Here is an 18,691-nt window from a genome sequence, read left to right as displayed (position 1 = left end):
GCCACTTTGCATCAGGAGCCACTTGTCTCACCAACTAACTGACTGCCAGCTGACGAGACAAGTGGCTCTCTATTGGCTATTTCCCATTGATTAATTGATTGATTGAAAATGTTATGAACAGATTGCAGAATGGGTACAATACAGTACGGCACAATACAAACAATTGGGATGCAGACCAGAAAAATACTTTCGTCTTGTTTACATCAGGCCCCCCCCCCCCCCCCCCCCCCCCCCACACACACACACACGCACGCACGCACGCACGCACGCACGCACGCACGCACGCACGCACACACACACACACACACACACACACACACACACACACACACACACACACACACACACAGGGCCGCCTGGGAGAAATGCGAGGCCCTGTGCAAGATTTAAATGCGAGCCCCCCCCCCCCCCCCCCCCCCCCCCCCCCCATATATATATTTTTTTCATACAGTCAACATATTCGTAAATAATAGCGCTGCCCGAGGCTGGGCATGATACAGTCAACATATAGCAAGAGAGAGAGCGAGAGAGAGCTCCCGTTCTACAGTCAATATACAGTGTACAGAGAGAGAGACACATTGGAAAGAAATTGAAATGCTATTTGGCCCTAAACAGAGAGTACACAGTGGCAGAATACCTGAGCACTGTGACTGAAGATCCTTGACTATACAGACTCAGCGAGCACAGCCTAGCCATCGAGAAAGGCCGCCATAGGCAGACAGTGGCTGCGGTTACATGGTGACTTTTAATTCCGAATTATAACTTCGGAATCAAATCATTCGGATGTTAAAAAAAATCATGCGAGTTTACATGTCAAATCTTAATTCCGACAAGGTGTTTACATGAAAGTCACTGTCTAATCGGGAGTTTTCGAGTCATCGTAAGGTTTGGGGTTGGGAAGGCTTCTGATTGGGTAAACGTAAACAGGATGTTAACGTCATTACGTTTACCAGAAGTAAACAAACAGCTGCGACCGGTATTCTCAGCTACTGTGCTAGCGTACCAAACAACATTAACCAGACTCTCGGTGTGTCTATTCTGCTAACGTTAAAGGCCTCTAAATGCTACAGCAACTTCAAAGCAACTGCACCACAACATCGACAAAGCAAAGGTGTTGCAGGCCTTTATGCTTCTGCAACATCGACGCACAGCCTATGTAACATTGTACCCCGTATGTAGCAACCCATTGATAACAAGCAGACAAATAAGCATAATTTTTACTTCCGGGCGGGGGGTTTCAAAATAAAAGCGACGTCTAAAAGCACCGTAAATACGTTTATTCTTTACAATATCTAACGTTACACGAACCTAAACTAATCTAAAGTTAGTTTAGGTTCGTGTTAACGTTAGATAATGTACAAAATAAACCTATTTACGGTGCTTTTAGACGTCGCTCTTTTATTTTGAAATCCCCCGACGGAAGTATTATAGTGTCTGTTGCTAGCAGCTTGACTTTTGCCGGCCGGTTCTGTGCTTTTTCTAGCTAACGTTACGTATCATCATTAGTTTCCAAAGGAGAGGAGAGAAAGACCGCGGCTCACATGCAGCTCAAACTACCTGTTGGAATAAATTAATTGATTGATGTTTAACTTGTCCCTGTGTGTGTCCAGTCATTTCGACTAGCAAACGTTGTATCTAACGTTACCTCAGGATACCATTGTATTTAGTTGGTTAGCTATGTAGCTATTTTGTGGATAGCATTTTGTATAGCATCAATACTAGCTGGCTGGCTACAGCTTTATTTACTAAATTATGGAGGCTTTTTAATCGTCAAGGTAAGAGAGGATTTGTCATGATCAACTGAAGGCGTATGCTATGGAACAATATGTGCCCCTGTTCGCGATCATCTATGTGTACTGTAGCCTATGCGCGATCATGCGCAGAAAGACCGGGGGGAACTAATTCCGAAAAAGCGTTTACATGGACAGAAAAAGCTTTAATTCGGAATGATAAACGGAATAAACCGGCCACTTACATCGGAATGGATTTTATTTCGGAATGGCCATTTTCATTCGGAATTAAGAATTTTCAGATGTTTACATGATAACTTTAAATAGGATTTAACGTTAATTCCGAATGAAAAGGGGAATAAACTGTCCATGTAAACGCAGCCTGTGTGTGTTAGAAAGAGAGAGAGAGAGAGAGAGAGCATGTGTGTTAGAGAGAGAGCATGTATGAGAGAGATAAGCAAAGATTACCCCCTAAAGGATATTCAACTTTTAATGAAAGAACAAAACAGAAGGAAAAGATAACTTCACAAAGGCAACATGAATATACATAGATCCAAAAGGACAAAGATCAACACTTAAATCCAAAGAGAAGAGGGTCTATACCAGAGAAAACAAAGCAGCAAGGAGCCAATGGCCGACAGCTAAAGGCTAGCCAGGTAGGCTACTGACACCAGGCCACACACAGCTTTGGCCAACGGCCCAACGCTACCCAAGCTACACAAACGACCAAGACAATGAATTCACACACAGCACGTGTCGTATCTCCAAATGTTGTGAAGTAACATATGTTTTGCCTGGAAAAAAACATCGTTATTAACAAAACATTCGGGAGGGGAAGGAAGGAAGAGTGGGGTAATGTCATGATTTTCATTAATCTTACCTGCACCAAGGAACGCAGGGCGAAAGGCCGCAACACAGGTCTCCACGTTGACGAAAGGCCTCTCGCTGGCGGGACAAAAATAACCCCCTGCTATTCTCACGGCTAATGTCAATGGTCGTAGCACAAGCTAACAGCTAACTCAAGGCTAACTGATAGCATCAAACGAACGTTCCCAGCCGAGCGCAGCCGGCAGCTAACGTCGTAGCTAAACAGCTAACTGGCTAACAGTTAGCTCAACCAGGCTATCGCTAACCATTAGCTAACGCAGAAGCAAGCTATGCGGCTACATACAGGTGCCGACACCAGGCCACACACCGTTAGCTACTAGTAGTACTACAACAGCTAGTCGGCCAGTTTAGCTCCAGAGAGAGAGAGAGAGAGAGAGAGATGTCCACGGCGGGAATAGAATAGAGTTAATAGAATAGGTTAAAAACTCACCAAACGTCCAAGAGGATGGAGACAACCGCGTGGAGTTGACGAAGTTCATCTGCCAAACGACCATCCTCTTCATCTTGGCTGTATGCGCTGTCTCTAGGTTAGCTAACGCTAGTTAGCCTTTAGCTAAGCTAGCTACTAGCCGACATCATCATGGCTATACCATGACAAGGCTCCGGCCATTTGTCCCGCCAGCGAGAGGCCTTTCGTCAACGTTCCTTGGTGACCGACCGACTGATAATGACCGACCTCTTTCTTCGTCTTGGCTGGCATAACTTAGCATAATAGTCAAAAGCTGCACGCGCGAAATAGTCAAACGCAGCTGACTCACGCCGGCGTACTACACATGATGTAAGTAACCACTCCCTTCATTGAAACCAATAGTATGTCTGCTGCAGAGCCCCAGAGGCTGAGCTCCAATAGTGAGTATGTCTGCAGACCCAGGAACAAGTCAGACACATTCTACAAACGTGTCTAATGTGAAATATATAAGCATATAAGCAAAACTAGATTTTACGTCTGTGATGAAAAAGGGCCTCGCGGGAAGGGGGGCCTCGCAAAAAAAATAAAAAAAAAAATAAATAAATAAAAAAAAAAAAATAAAAAAAAAAATATAAATTTTTTTATTTTATTTTGCGAGGCCCCCCTTCCCGCGAGGCCCTGTGCGACCGCACTGCTCGCACACCCCCTGAGGCGGCCCTGCACACACACATACATGACCTGTGTTTGTGTAGTGTTAAATGGGCAGTTGTGTATGATCGCTAAACGTTACTGGATATTGGTGCCTCGGTGGCAAACTCATTGTCTCACACACTCAATCAGTGGAATTTTCACCGCACCCTGTGTCTCAAACTACCAGCGGTGATCTGGTCACCATCCTGTTACTTCTCCTCGGACCAGAAGGGCAAGGCGGAGGGGTGAACGAGCCGGAGCCGCAGTAAAGCCCCGCAGGCTAAACGGATGCCGCTCTCCTGTTATGCTCCTCACCACCTCCATAGCAGCCAGCCCCAGGCCGAGGTTGTCATGTCTCCGTCCTATCCTCCCAACTCAGCTACCCACTTATGCTCCTGTCAATAAACAACGATCAAAGCTCACGAGTATGGCTTCGGTGCCTGCGTGGCCGCGTCCGGGGCTCGGTGGCTATGGGAACCGATCATCGGCACGCCCCAGTGTGGCTTCAGTGCCTGGGTATCTGCGTTCACTGCCTCGGGCCTCTACAATAGGCCAAGCTGGCTTTGACTCCATCTCTGTCATTCTACTGAACGCTAGATCCATCGCAAACAAATCCTTCCTACTGAATGACTGTATTGTCACCAATAAGTTGGATTCCTTGCTTGTATCGGAATCTTGGCAGAGAGTAGGGGAGTTTGCCTCCCTAAACGAACTATGTCCTCCAAACTGCATCTACTCCTGCGTGCCAAGGCATACAGGACGAGGAGGAGGACTTGTTTCGTTTTACAGAGATTGTTTCTCCACCAACACACTGACCACAGTATCGTTTCCTTCGTTTGAAATACTATGGAAAAAAAATTTACGCTTTTGACTGTATTTTAATCTATCGCCCCCCTGGTAAGAATGGCTCTTTTTTAGCCGACTTTGGTGACTTTTTAGCATCTATAATCTGCTACGAGAGAATCCTTTTGTGCATGGATTTTAACATACATATAAATGACTGTTCAGACAAGTTTGCTAGCGATTTCCTAGTGATTAATTTCATCAGCAATGTCACTACTGATGATTTATCTGTTTCCGATCCTAAATGTGTACTGTTTAACATGTCATTCGACAATGCGTCTGTTCCGGGAAAGCGAGTAAAAACATTGCGCAAACTAAATGGCTCAGCGGTGGAAAACTTTGTAGCTGTCTTTGACAGCAATGTTTTGGTGTCGCATAATGACAACGTAGACTCTTTAGTCAATGCTTTTAACGCATGCTGCGCCGCCGTTTTAGATGACATTGCTCCCCTGGTGATGCGCAGTGTTTCATCTGTAAATAACTCCCCCTGGCTAACTGAAGACATCCGCAAAATAGAGCGGCTGTGGAAAGCCACCAATCTCCAGATCCACCGTCTCTATTGGAAAGAACTCTTATTTTAAGATTTGTTTATTAAGGACAATGCAAATTAATTAACATCATTTACATGAGTGTATGCATAAGGACGTAAATATGCCGGGAATACCACAGGGCTAATTTCCACCCATAGTCCTAACATAAAACAAACACAAAACGGACCATACAACGTTCATTCATAAAAACTGACATCACTGACATGACTACACTAACATGACATTCAGTCAGTACAACATCACTAACATCCCTAATGAGTGCATATTTGGCTGTCTAACAGCCATTTCCTGAGTTGGCCCCTAAAGGTGGACAGGGTGGTACATTCCCTTAAGGGGGCTGTTCCATGTTCCACTTCCCTTTATCGATAGACATTTTTTGCTGAAGGCGGTTGAAGTGGATTCCCAGGCTGTTTTGGTTCTGCTCTGCTTCAGAACCTGTTGGTTAGTACTCTCCGCGTTGTGTCTCAATACTTTAAAGCTGGGAATCACTTCTCTTCAAAACTGACTAAGCAGGCAGAAAGGCATCAGGAATTAAGGAGGAAAGATAGTTTAACAGTTGTTTAATAAGAGAGAAAGAGTGTATACCAATTACAATAAGAAGATGCTATGGTTGTTGATCACAAACACTATGCCGTAATATGATAACAACCAGACTAATATCACAGTATAAAGATAAATTGTTGCTGGTCTTTGTGTTGTCCTGGCTGACAAAACAAAGCAGTCTGTTTTCCCTCCAAAAAATCCTTTGTCTTCTCGTTCTGCCTTGGTGTTGATGGTGGGTGAGATGGTGAGAGAGGTCTTGTCCTTGGTGGTGTTGGTTGGTTCCAGAGTGTTATCTTGTTGTTTCCTTGCGAGTTCCTCTCTCCCACATCCCACACCCATCTTATAGCCCAAGGCCGTGTCTCGGAGTTGATGACATCATCACATTAGTTCCTCCAATCACAGGACTGCTTTAGCTGGCATTTGAAAATAGGGGTTTGGTTTATAGGCCAAACCCTTTTCACATTACTGCCAAAAGAGGCTGTCTTTAACCCTCTACCTTAATCAAAGTTTAAACATTGCATCATTTTCATTTCCTTTATATCTTTTACTTAAACACATTACTTGACTTGTTAGTACTTTGATGTACCTCAAGATATATTGATTACCTAAACACAGATATATTTCTTTATTACTAAGTCTGTTTGACTTTTAGAACATATATCTAACTTAATCTAATCATTCTGTTAGCTTAATAGAATACATTTCAATACCATATAGAAACTGCTTAACAGATTGCAGAATGTGTAACAATCAATTAATCATACTGAACATTAATTGAAAATAGCACAGACACATTAACTAATTGTAGACATTTTAGTATGACCAAACACTAATTATATTTTAACTTACTTAACAATATACCAGGTAGTTTGGAGATCTCCTGTGTGAGTGTGTGTGTGTGTGTGTGTGTGTGTGTGAATGTGTGTGTGTGTGTGTGTGTGTGTGTGGGTGAGTGTGTGTGTGTGTGTGTGTGGATGTGTGTGTGTGTGTGTGTGTGTGTGTGAGTGTGTGTGTGTGTGTGTGTGTGTGGATGTGTATGTATGTGTGAGTGTGTGTGTGTGTGACTATGTGTGTGTGAGTGTGTGTGTGTGGCTATGTGTGTGTCTCTGTGTGTGTGAGTGTGTGTGTGTGGATGTGTATTCGAAAATGTGTGTCTGTCTGTGTCCTCAGGCCGTAAGCAGATAACACTTCATGGGCGCTTTGATCACTGTGTGTGTGACAGGAAACTTCAGCAAGATAACATGTCTACGTAACCTTTTGTCTTTTGCTTTGATCTACCCCCTAAAGGGAAGTCTTACCCCAGCTGCCACTATGCCATTGTCACCCCAGGAGGGCATTTGCACAATCAGTCTTATGTAACCACACACACACAAATCTATGAATTATTGTTTTGAGGCCTAAATATTTCCACACATTATTTAATCATGAGTCTATGTTTGGGAATTTACTACACGGTCTTTCTAAAATGGACCTCACAATCCCCTCTGGTGTTTGACCTAGTGGCTAATCCAGTGTTCCTTTTCTCGTGGATAAACTCCTTGAGGGGGGCTAATCTGTGCAGGCATTTATATACAAAGCAGGAACTTTTATAACGTCTGAGGTTTTCAAAATTTTAAATTTGATGCTTATCCAGGATTTTACAGTGGTGGTATGAGTACTGTTTCCTGTCATATACCTTAAATGCTCTGTTGTAAAGTTGTTCTATGGGTTTCATGGATGTGGCCCCAGTAAATGACCAGTTTAGAAGGCAATATTCAATGTGGGAGAAGACCATACAGTGTAGGTATGTCTTTGCGGCTTCAAGTGTTAGGGAGGGCCGTATTTGTTTGAAGTTGGAAATGTTGAAGTTGATGGTGTTCCTCACTTTCTTTATGTGTTTCTTAAAGGTCAGGTTATCTGCTTAATGAACTTATTAAGAACGCCAGGGCTGCTTATTTCTCAAACTTAATCTCGTCTAGCCAGCACAACCCTAGAGTGCTTTTAAAAACCATCAATCACATTGTCAGCCCCCCTCTCCCCTCAATTCCTATAATTTCAAATGATAAATGTAACCGTTTTATAAAAGAAATTGTAAATAAGGTTGCAGATTCCACATTTGCATGTTCTTGGTATCTAGGGACACCTATGGATCTCATGGAATGTATTCCCAGTGTCAGAAATATTGTGTCTGTTACTAGGCTTGAGTAAATTGGGATGAAACAAAGGAGAATATAAATTATGATTTTTCTTGCATCTTTGCATCTTTGACAGTGAATAACACAAACTGCCTCTTTGAACTGCTGCAGTCAGGCAAGCACTACCGGAGTCTCATGGCCAGTACAGAGAGACTCAGAAGGAGCTTCTATCCCCAGGCCATCAGGATGCTCAATGACAATGACACTATGTAACAACCCATCATCTACACACACTGCACACACATCCACATGTACAGTACACACTCACTTTAAACAAACACTCACCTTACCACTCACTTTATTCACTTTAGACACTTTAACACACTTTATATTTATCTAGTATTTATCTATTTTGTACCTCTGCATTGTACCTCACTGTTACTCATTTAACTCTGTATTGTATATTGTATATATGTATATTGACTTTACTAACTTTTTACTTACTTCTTAATTACTTTTTTGACTTACTTTCTTTTTACTGTATGTAGCACACTCTCATACAGAAACAAGCATTTCATCATAAAGTATTCTGTATTTTGTTGTGACAAATAATAAACAAACGTGAAACTTGAACTTGAAACATGCATTTCTGACACTGGGAATACATTCCCTGATATCAATAGATGTCCCTAGATACCATGAACATGCTAATGGTCCTTGTAAAAGTGGAGCAATCTTCCATTTACTTAGGTATGTATTTTTAGGTGCATTTTCTGAAATAGGGCTAGGGCTCAAGAGGTTAAAGAAGCTATTAGTTCTGTCTGCCCTTCCCTGGTCCATATTATAAACAGCTCCATCAACTCTGGCTCTGTGCCATCTTATTTTATACAGGCGGTCGTTCAGCCCCTCCTTAAAAAAAACCTGGACCCCTCCCTCCCTAGTAACTACAGGCCCATATCTAAGCTGCCATTTGTCTCCAAAGTCCTGGAAAAAGTCATCGCAAACCAGCAAGGGTCTCTAACGACATCATGATGACATCAGACTCAGGCAAATGCGCAGTCTTGGTGCTGTTGGACCTGAGTGCAGCCATTGATACGGTAGACCACCACATCATGTTGGATAGGCTCAGGGAGTGGGTGGGCATCTTAGGGATGGCCCTACAGTGGTTCGCGTCCTACCTCAGTGAGAGAAGCTTCTCTGTGGCCGTGGGCCCTTTTAAGTCTGATAGTTCTCCCCTACAATGTGGTCTGCCTCAGGGGTCCATTTTGGCCCCAATTTGATTTGCCCTTTATACAGTATGCTCCCCTTAGGACTTATAATTAGCTATTTTAAGGATGTTTCATTTCACTGCTATGCAGATGATATTCAGCTGTATTTTTATTTTAACCCCAATAATATAGAGACGATTGGCATCCTGCAGGAGTGTCTGTCTGCCATTGAGGAGTGGATGTCCAGTAGCTTCCTCCAGCTTAATGCGGCAAAGACAGAAATTTGAATTGTAGCTACAGACAAAATTGCCTCTAGGGTAACAAATCTCTTGGGACCGCTCAAGGGAAATGTCCACGCAAATATAAAAAATCCATGCTTTTCGAGAAGCACATAAGATCCCTGACCCATACCTGTTTTTTCCACCTCAGAAATATAGCCAAATGGCTATCCATGCTTTTATTTCATCTAGGCTGGACTATTGCAATTCCTTATTGACGTGCCTGAGCAAAGGCTCAGTGGACCGGCTACAACTGGTCCAAAATGCTTACCAGGTCCAGGAGGTGCGCCCATATCACACCAGCCCTGGCCTCCCTGCACTGGCGTCCTGTCCAGTTCAGGATTCGATTCAAGGTCCTGGTTTTTACTTATAGAGCAGTTCACGGACAGGTCCCCACGTACATCTTGGACCTCATACACCCCTATAGCTCCAGCCGGTCCCTGAGGTCTTCTGGTCAGGGCCTCCCGGTGGTGAACCAGGCTAAAGACTAAGGGGGACCAAGCTTTTGAAGTAGTGGCCCCTAGGCTCGGGAATGAGCTCCCCCAGGTATTGAGAGCCTCCACCTCTGTGGACTCGTTCAAGGGACAGCTAAAAGCCCACCTGTTCAGATTGGCGTTTGGCCACGTACATACATGATTTTGTTTCTTCTGTTTTGTCCATGCCTGTTTTCATATTGTCTGTTTTTTATGAATTTACCTGTTCTTTGTTTTTTAAACTGTTTTTTTATGAATTGCCTTGTTCTTTTTCTTTTTTCTTTTTAAACTTGTGAAGCACTCTGTGCATTCGTTCTGAGAAGGGTGCTATACAAATAAAGCCTTACTTACTTACTTACTTACTTACTTACTTACTTACTTACTTACTTACTTACTTACTTACTTACTTACTTACTTACTTACTTACTTACTTACTTACTTACTTACTTACTTACTTACTTACTTACTTACTTACTTACTTACTTACTTACTTACTTACTTACTTACTTACTTACTTACTTACTTACTTACTTACTTAAAATGTAGTCAGATTCATCACAACACTCGTCAATGTGTCCTTTATGAGAAGGTTGGTTGGCCCTCTCTGATGGAGAGGCGCAACAGACACTGGTATTTGTTCATTTTAAGCTCTTATTGGTAAGCTACCTCTTATACTACATCATTATTGGAACCCGTTCTAGTGACTGGCTGGTCCTTAACGTCCCCTAACTTTGCTCGGAACAGGGTAAAACTGCATTAGCATAATCAATCTAGATCATGGAATAAACTCTAACGGTCCTTAAAGCTGAGATTATCTCCTCTGTTGCAGAGTTTAAAACCTTGATCTCCAACTGTTGTCAATCAAGTTGTAGCCTCCTTGCTTTTTACCTCGCCGTGTTGTCTTATTGTGATGATTTTACGACGTGACTGTAAATGAGAGAAACCTCAGTTGCCTCTCGAGTTTAAATACAGGTGTGTGTGTGTGTGTGTGTGTGTGTGTGTGTGTGTGTGTGTGTGTGTGTGTGTGTGTGTGTGTGTGTGTGTGTGTGTGTGTGTGTGTGTGTGTGTGTGTGTGTGTGTGTGTGTGTGTGTGTGTGTGTGTGTGTGTGTGTGTGTGTGTGTGTGTGTGTGTGTGTGTGTATGCGATCTCTCCCCAGGCGCCTACGTGCCAGAGGGTCTGCTGACATCGTGCTCCTGGGACTACGTGACCTTCACCCCGGCCGTGCGCTCCTACACCATGCTCCTCTTCACCTTCGTCTTCTTCATCCCCCTCGGCATCATCATCGCCTGCTACTGCTGCATCTTCAGAGCCATCAGGAACACCACACTGTGAGAGCACACACACACACACACACACACACACACATTATAGGGCCATCCGTACCACCACACTGTGAGAGCACACACACACACACACAGTATAGAGCCATCTGTACCACCACACTGTTCGAGCGCGCACACACACACACACACAAACAGGGCCGCCTGGGAGAAATGCGAGGCCCTGTGCGAGATTTTTTTTAATATATATATATTTTTTTTCATACAGTCAACATATTCTTAAATAATAGCGCTGCCCGAGGCTGGGCATGATACAGTCAACATATAGCAAGAGAGAGAGAGAGAGCGAGAGAGCGAGAGAGAGCTCCCGTTCTACAGTCAATATACAGTGTTATCGCTGCACAGACCCGGCAATGCCCCTGACCAGAGGAGAGAGAAATATAATATAGTTAGTAAAAGCACTATATAAGCTCAGAACACAGCTCAGAACACAACACAGCTTAGAACACAGCTCAGAACACAGAACACATCTCAGAACACAGCACAGAACACATCTCAGAACACAGCTCAGAACACATCTCAGAACACAGCTCAGAATACAGAACACATGCAGAACACAGCACAGAACACAGATCAGCACACAGCTCAGAACACAGCTCAGAACACAGGACACCTCAGAACACAGAACACATGCAGAACACAGCACAGAACACAGCTCAGAACACAGCTCAGCACACAGCTCAGAACACAGCTCAGAACACAGAACACAGATCAGAACACATCTCAGAACACAGCTCAGAACACAGAACACATGCAGAACACAGCACAGAACACAGCTCAGAATACAGCTCAGAACACAGGACACCTCAGAACACAGCTTCATCTAACGAGGCGTCGCAAGGTTTAACTGAGGCTAACGTTAACATGATGGCACACACACAGTGGCACACCCTCCACCAGAGCAAGGCCAGAGAGAGAGAGAGAGAGAGAGAGAGAGAGAGAGAGAGAGAGAGAGAGAGAGAGAGAGAGAGAGAGAGAGAGAGAGAGAGAGAGATTGGAAAGAAACAACCCAAAACCAGAGCAAATTGAAATGCTATTTGGCCCTAAACAGAGAGTACACAGTGGCAGAATACCTGAGCACTGTGACTGACCCAATACTAAGAAGATCCTTGACTAGGTAGAGCTCAGCGAGCACAGCCTAGCCATCGAGAAAGGCCGCCATATGCAGACCTGGCTCCCAAGCGAAGACAGGCTATGCACCCACTGCACACAAGATGAGGTGGAAACCGAGCTCCACTTCTTAACAACCTGCCCACTATACCAAGACATCAGAGACATATACTTCCCACAAATTGCAAACACCCAAAGAGACTTTGAAAACATGGACAATAACTCAAAACTCCCTTACCTACTGGGAGAAATACAAGAATGTGCTAACACAGCAGCCAGATTTGTGAGCTGCTGTGACAAGAAAAGGACATCCAACGGAATACAACCACCATACTGATTTCTTTTGTTTTATCTGTTTGATTGCTTTGTTTTGTTTGGCTTTGGCAATGTAAACGTATGTTTCCCATGTCAATAAAGCCCATTTGAATTGAATAGAGAGAGAGAGAGAGAGAGAGAGAGAGAGAGAGAGAGAGAGAGAGAGAGAGAGAGAGAGAGAGAGAGAGAGAGAGAGAGAGAGACAGAGAGACAGAGACACACCACGGCGGGTGCAGCACAACAGAAGAGAGAGAGACAGAGAGACAGAGAGACAGAGAACTGAATAGATTGCACAAAAAAAACTCACCCTAACGCAGAATCAATGGCAAAGTTGGAAGGAGACGACGTCGACGCATTTTCCTACCGTGGAGATGAAAAAGTTCACCAGCATAATAGTCAGACCGGCCGACTGTACCTTACCTGTAACCCCTCCCCGTCGCTGCAGAGCCGCAGAGCTCCAATAGTGTATCTGCAGAGCCATAGAGCTCCAATAGTATATCTGCAGAGCCGCAAAGCCCGGAACAAGTCAGACACATTCTACAAACGTGTCTAATGTGAAATATATAAGCATATAAGCAAAACTAGATTTTAGGTCTGTGATGAAAAGGGGCCTTGTGGGAAGGGGGACCTCGCAATTTTTTTTATAATAATAAAAATAAATAAATTAAAAAGAATTAAAACCTGCTGGGGTGGTAGTGCAATACCTGTGGTACGCTCAGCTGAGCGCACCACTCTCTGTAGGGCCTTCTTGTCCTGTGCCGTGCTGTTTCCATACCAGGCAGTGATGTTTCCAGTCAAGATGCTCTCTACAGCTCCGGAGTAGAAGGACTGGAGTATCTTCCCAGATACTCTGAACTTCCTTAACTGTCTCAGGTGGTAGAGGCGCTGCTTCGCCTTTTTTACGACTGAGTCTATGTGTGTTGTCCATGTCAGATCCTCTGATATATGGACCCCCAGGTACTTAAAGCTGCTCACCCTGTCCACGGTAGCCCCGTTTATCCTCAGTGTTGTGTGTGTCTCCTGCTGTCCTCTCCTATAATCCACGATCAGCTCCTTGGTTTTACCAATGTTCAGGAGCAGGCTGTTGTCCTGGCACCAGCATTCCAGTACCTCAACCTCCTCCCGGTAGGCCTTCTCGTCGTTGTCGGAGATCAGCCCCACCACCACCGTGCCGTCTGCAAACTTCACTATGGAGTTGGAGCTGAACTTGGCCACACAATCATGTGTGTAAAGTGAGTACAGCAGGGGGCTCAGAACACAGCCCTGGGGGACCCTATGCTCAGGGTGATGGTGTTGGAGGTCTGACCCCCCACCCTGACCGCCTGGGGTCTTTCACTCAGAAAGTCCAGTACCCAGGCGCTCAGAGTGGAGCTCAGACCCAGCTCGATCAGCTTGTCCACCAGTCTGGTGGGGACTATGGTGTTGAACGCTGAGCTGTAGTCAATGAACAACAGTCTCACATAGCCCCCCTTCTGGCGGTCAAGGTGAGAGAGGGTGCTGTGCAGTACTTGGGAGACCGCATCGTCAGTGGACCTGTTTGGCCTGTATGCAAATTGCATAGGGTCCATATCACTGGGGAGGGAGGCACAAATGTGATCCTTGACCAGCCTCTCGAAACATTTCATGGCCACAGAGGTGAGTGCCAACGGTCTGTAGTCATTGAGACATGTTGGGGAGGGTTTCTTCGGTACAGGGATGATGGTAGACATCTTGAAGCAGGCAGGGACCACTGACTCCGCCAGGGATTGATTAAATATGGCGGTGAACACAGGGGCTAGCTGGTTGGCACAGGACTTAAGTATGCGTCCTGTTATACCATCTGGGCCAGCAGCTTTTCTGGTGTTCACCTGCATAAATGCTCTTCTCACACTGTGTTCCGTCAATGAGAGAGCGTCCCCGCCCCCTTCGGTTGCCCCCCCCCCCCCCCCCCTCCACAACAGCCGGCGCGCCAGTGACGTCACTAGCCGTTGAGCTAGCGGTGCCACTGTCTACACCAAACCGAGCGTAGAAAGAGTTGAGTTTGTCCGTGAGAGAGGCGTCGTCGCTCCCCATTGAGGGGGCGCTGTCTTTGTAGTCAGTTATTGTCCTCAGTCCCCGCCATAAGCCTCTTGTGTCGTTTTGTGCCATTTGTGTCTCCAGTTTATCAGCATATGTTCATTTTGCAAGTTTTACAGCCTTGCACAGAGTATCTGTAGCCTTGTACTCGTCCATGTTTCCCGACTCTCTGCCCAGGTTGTAGGCAGTAGTGCGGGATTTCATAGCTGCTCTGATAGTACTATCTACCCACGGTTCTGGTTAGGGAAGACCCGGACCTTTTTAGTGGGGACAATACTATCAGCCAGTGTTGTAATGAAACTCACAACGGTGTCCGTGAACTCGCTGACGTCACTGGCGCTTCCTTGAAACATATTCCAGTCGACGCCCTCGAGAGCGTCCTGAAGCGTGGCCTCTGATTGGTCGGTCAATTTTTTTGTCTCACGTGACACGACGGCGTCACGTGATCTTTGTTTGTAAGCAGGGACCAACAAGATGGCGTCGTGATCCGACGTGCTAGTAGCTCCCACTAACAGGTAGTCTGTTCCATAAAATTGTTGCAGAATATAAAAAGGTACATTTGCCCATTAAAGTTTTAAATTTGAAGGGTACGATGTTGGTGGAGCTTCCTCTGGTGTAACATTTGGGTCTTTTACTCGCTCTAGGAGTAAAAGCTCCTAGCGCCACCCTGGAGTATTTCACCCTCTCTATTCTTCCAGGTTGTCCTGATTGCTGATTGATGCATGCTGTGTGTTTGACTCTCTTTATAATGGCCTTGTGTTTATTCTCTCATTTGTCAGTTCTTCATCTAACGTTACCGTGAGACGTGAGTACCTGTCTACGGAGAGTCGTGTTGCTCCAGTCCTGGAGGATGCGGCTGCCGTGTTTTTGATTATCGTTTAATTATTATTTAGTTTGTTTTTCTTTTGTATAATACCAGTATCGCTGATGTTTCAAAAATAAAAGGAAACACTGTTTTTGGGGAGAAGAGCACCTTCTTCTGTACTGCATTTGGGTTCAACACACCTACCTGAGTCGTAACACTCTGGTGGAGTAGCCGTCTACGTCACTGACTTTACAAAAATAGTCAGTGAGTTGGGGGAGCCTCCTGTTTAAAAATCCTGTGGACCATACACAATAAAATTTTAGAGACCCTCTCATCCACTGTGAGCCACCTGAGGCTGAGGAAGTGAGAGGGGAGGAGGTGGGTTCTTGGGTGTAGGCTCAGGATCACCCTCACTAATTTGTTTTGGGAAGTCTGTAACCTGTTTTTAAGTTTTATGGAGATGGCTGGGAACCAGGATTGATTGATTGATTGAAAAACTTTATTAACAGATTGCAGAATGGGTACAATACAGTACAGCTCAATATACACAATTGTTAAGGGGATGCAGACCAGAGAAAGACTTTCGTCTTGTTTACATCAGGGTCCCCCATTTTCAATTCATCAGGACATATATGACATACATGACATACAGATAGTCAGTACTGCTACATCTATACATTTATGACATACCAGATTTGCAAATACAGTACTGTTTGTGATACAGAAGGAGTCAAGAAAAGGGAGTATATACATTTGACGTAGAAACTGTACATTGGAGGAGGTTGGGTGGGGGGGGTTGGGTACGTTGGGATATTGACAACCATACTGGGTAATTTACATTGGAGGGGGGGGGGGGGGGCACACTGTATAAACAAGCAAAACTGTACATTGAGGGGGGGGGGGGGAGACACTGTACAAACAAACAAAATTGTACATTGGACTATTGACAAAACCATACTAGGTAAATGACTGTACATTGGAGGGGGTTGGGTTAGGATATTTACAGGGGCCAGTGTTGAATTGCAGTCTCCCGTAGGTGTCCCTTGAGGGAGGTTTTGAAAGTGGGTAGTGATCCACATTCCTTTACAGCTTTGGGTAGGGCGTTCCACATTGATGTGGCATAATTGCGAAACGTGTTTAGTCCCTTATTTGAGCCGAATCTGGGTTTAACATGATTTGTGGAGCTCCCTCTGGTGTTGTGATCGTGGTATTCACTGACCTTTGGGAAGTATTTTGACATGTACATGGGTACCTTGGTCGTGTAGTGTATCTTGTAGACCAGGCCCATTGCAAGTTGCTGTACTCTGTCGTCTACTCTAAGCCATCCTAGGTTGTCAAAGTGGGCAGGGGTGAGGTGGGTTCTAGGAGTAAGGTCAAGCAGTAGTCTGACCAGTTTGTTTTGAGATGTTTGTAATTTTGTTTTGTTACAAGGAGCAGGCATAATCAAAATGATATTTACTGTAATCAGCGCATTTTCCAATGTTACCAAGGCTCTCTTGTCTATGAAGGAGGAAAGTCTAGCAATTTTCTTTTTATTATTAATGAAATTTATATTATTAGAAATGACCTTTAGGGCCATGCTCTCTCGAGAGAGTTTGTTGTCCAATATGCAACCAAGGTATGCAATCTCCTCCTTCGAGGAAACAGCTACATCTCCAACCATAATTTTAAAACCGGGGGACTTTTTTTGATTAAAATCAGATGCAAATAAAATGTACTCTGTTTTACCCAGATGAAGGGGTCCTACTAATCACCCCAAAGTACCAGAAAATACCAGAAAATACCAGAAACTACCCCAAAATACCCCAAAGTATACCCCAAAATACCAGAAACTACCCCAAAATACCCCAAAGTATACCCCAAAATACCAGAAACTACCCCAAAATACCCCAAAATACCAGGAAATACCAGAAAATACCAGAAACTACCCCAAAATACCCAAAAGTATACCCCAAAATACCAGAAACTACCCCAAAATTCCCCAAAATACCCCAAAGTATACCCCAAAATACCAGAAACTACCCCAAAATACCCCAAAATACCAGAAAATACCAGAAAATACCAGAAACTACCAGAAACTACCCCAAAATACCCCAAAGTATACCCCAAAATACCAGAAACTACCCCAAAATACCAGAAAATACCAGAAAATACCAGAAACTACCCCAAAATACCCCAAAGTATACCCCAAAATACAAGAAACTACCCCAAAATACCCCAAAATACCAGAAAATACCAGAAAATACCAGAAACTACCCCAAAGTATACCCCAAAATACCAGAAACTACCCCAAAATAACCTAAAATACCCCAAAGTACCAGAAAATACCAGAAAATACCCCAAAATACCCCAAAGTACCCCAAAATACCCCAAAGTATACCCCAAAATACCAGAAACTACCCCAAAATACCCCAAAATACCAGAAAATACCAGAAAATACCAGAAACTACCAGAAAATACCAGAAACTACCCCAAAGTATACCCCAAAATACCAGAAACTACCCCAAAATACCCTAAAATACCCCAAAGTACCAGAAAATACCAGAAAATACCCCAAAATACCCCAAAGTACCCCAAAATACCCCAAAGTATACCCCAAAATACCAGAAACTACCCCAAAATACCAGAAAATACAAGAAAATACCAGAAAATACCAGAAAATACCAGAAACTACCCCAAAATACCCCAAAATACCAGAAAATACCAGAAACTACCAGAAACTACCCCAAAATACCCCAAAGTATACCCCAAAATACCAGAAACTACCCCAAAATACCAGAAAATACCAGAAAATACCAGAAACTACCCCAAAATACCCCAAAGTATACCCCAAAATACCAGAAACTACCCCAAAATACCCCAAAATACCAGAAAATACCAGAAAATACCAGAAACTACCCCAAAGTATACCCCAAAATACCAGAAACTACCCCAAAATACCCTAAAATACCCCAAAGTACCAGAAAATACCCCAAAGTATACCCCAAAATACCAGAAACTACCCCAAAATACCCCAAAGTATACCCCAAAATACCAGAAACTACCCCAAAATTCCCCAAAATACCCCAAAGTATACCCCAAAATACCAGAAACTACCCCAAAATACCCCAAAATACCAGAAAATACCAGAAACTACCAGAAACTACCCCAAAATACCCCAAAGTATACCCCAAAATACCAGAAACTACCCCAAAATACCCCAAAATACCAGAAAATACCAGAAAATACCAGAAACTACCCCAAAGTATACCCCAAAATACCAGAAACTACCGCAAAATACCCTAAAATACCAGGAAATACCAGAAAATACCAGAAACTACCCCAAAGTATACCCCAAA

At 44.0% G+C, this 18,691-nt stretch overlaps 1 protein-coding gene across 1 annotated transcript in view; it reads left to right on the top strand.

Annotated features, from left to right (window-relative positions):
• opn4b (opsin 4b) overlaps nucleotides 1–18,691 on the top strand; it is a gene marked incomplete at both ends in the record, with an annotated part of 295,664 nt that overhangs the window by 212,473 nt on the left and 64,500 nt on the right. The window contains 1 exon segment of the mRNA XM_084323026.1: nucleotides 10,885–11,056. Coding sequence (XP_084179152.1) covers nucleotides 10,885–11,056 — 172 coding nt within the window.

The sequence above is a fragment of the Notolepis coatsorum genome (genome assembly GCF_963971535.1).
Source record: "Notolepis coatsorum genome assembly, chromosome: 10".
NCBI lineage: Eukaryota > Metazoa > Chordata > Actinopteri > Aulopiformes > Paralepididae > Notolepis > Notolepis coatsorum.
The sequence above is the reverse complement of the archived record's forward strand: the minus strand, read 5'-3'. Positions and strand labels throughout refer to the sequence as shown.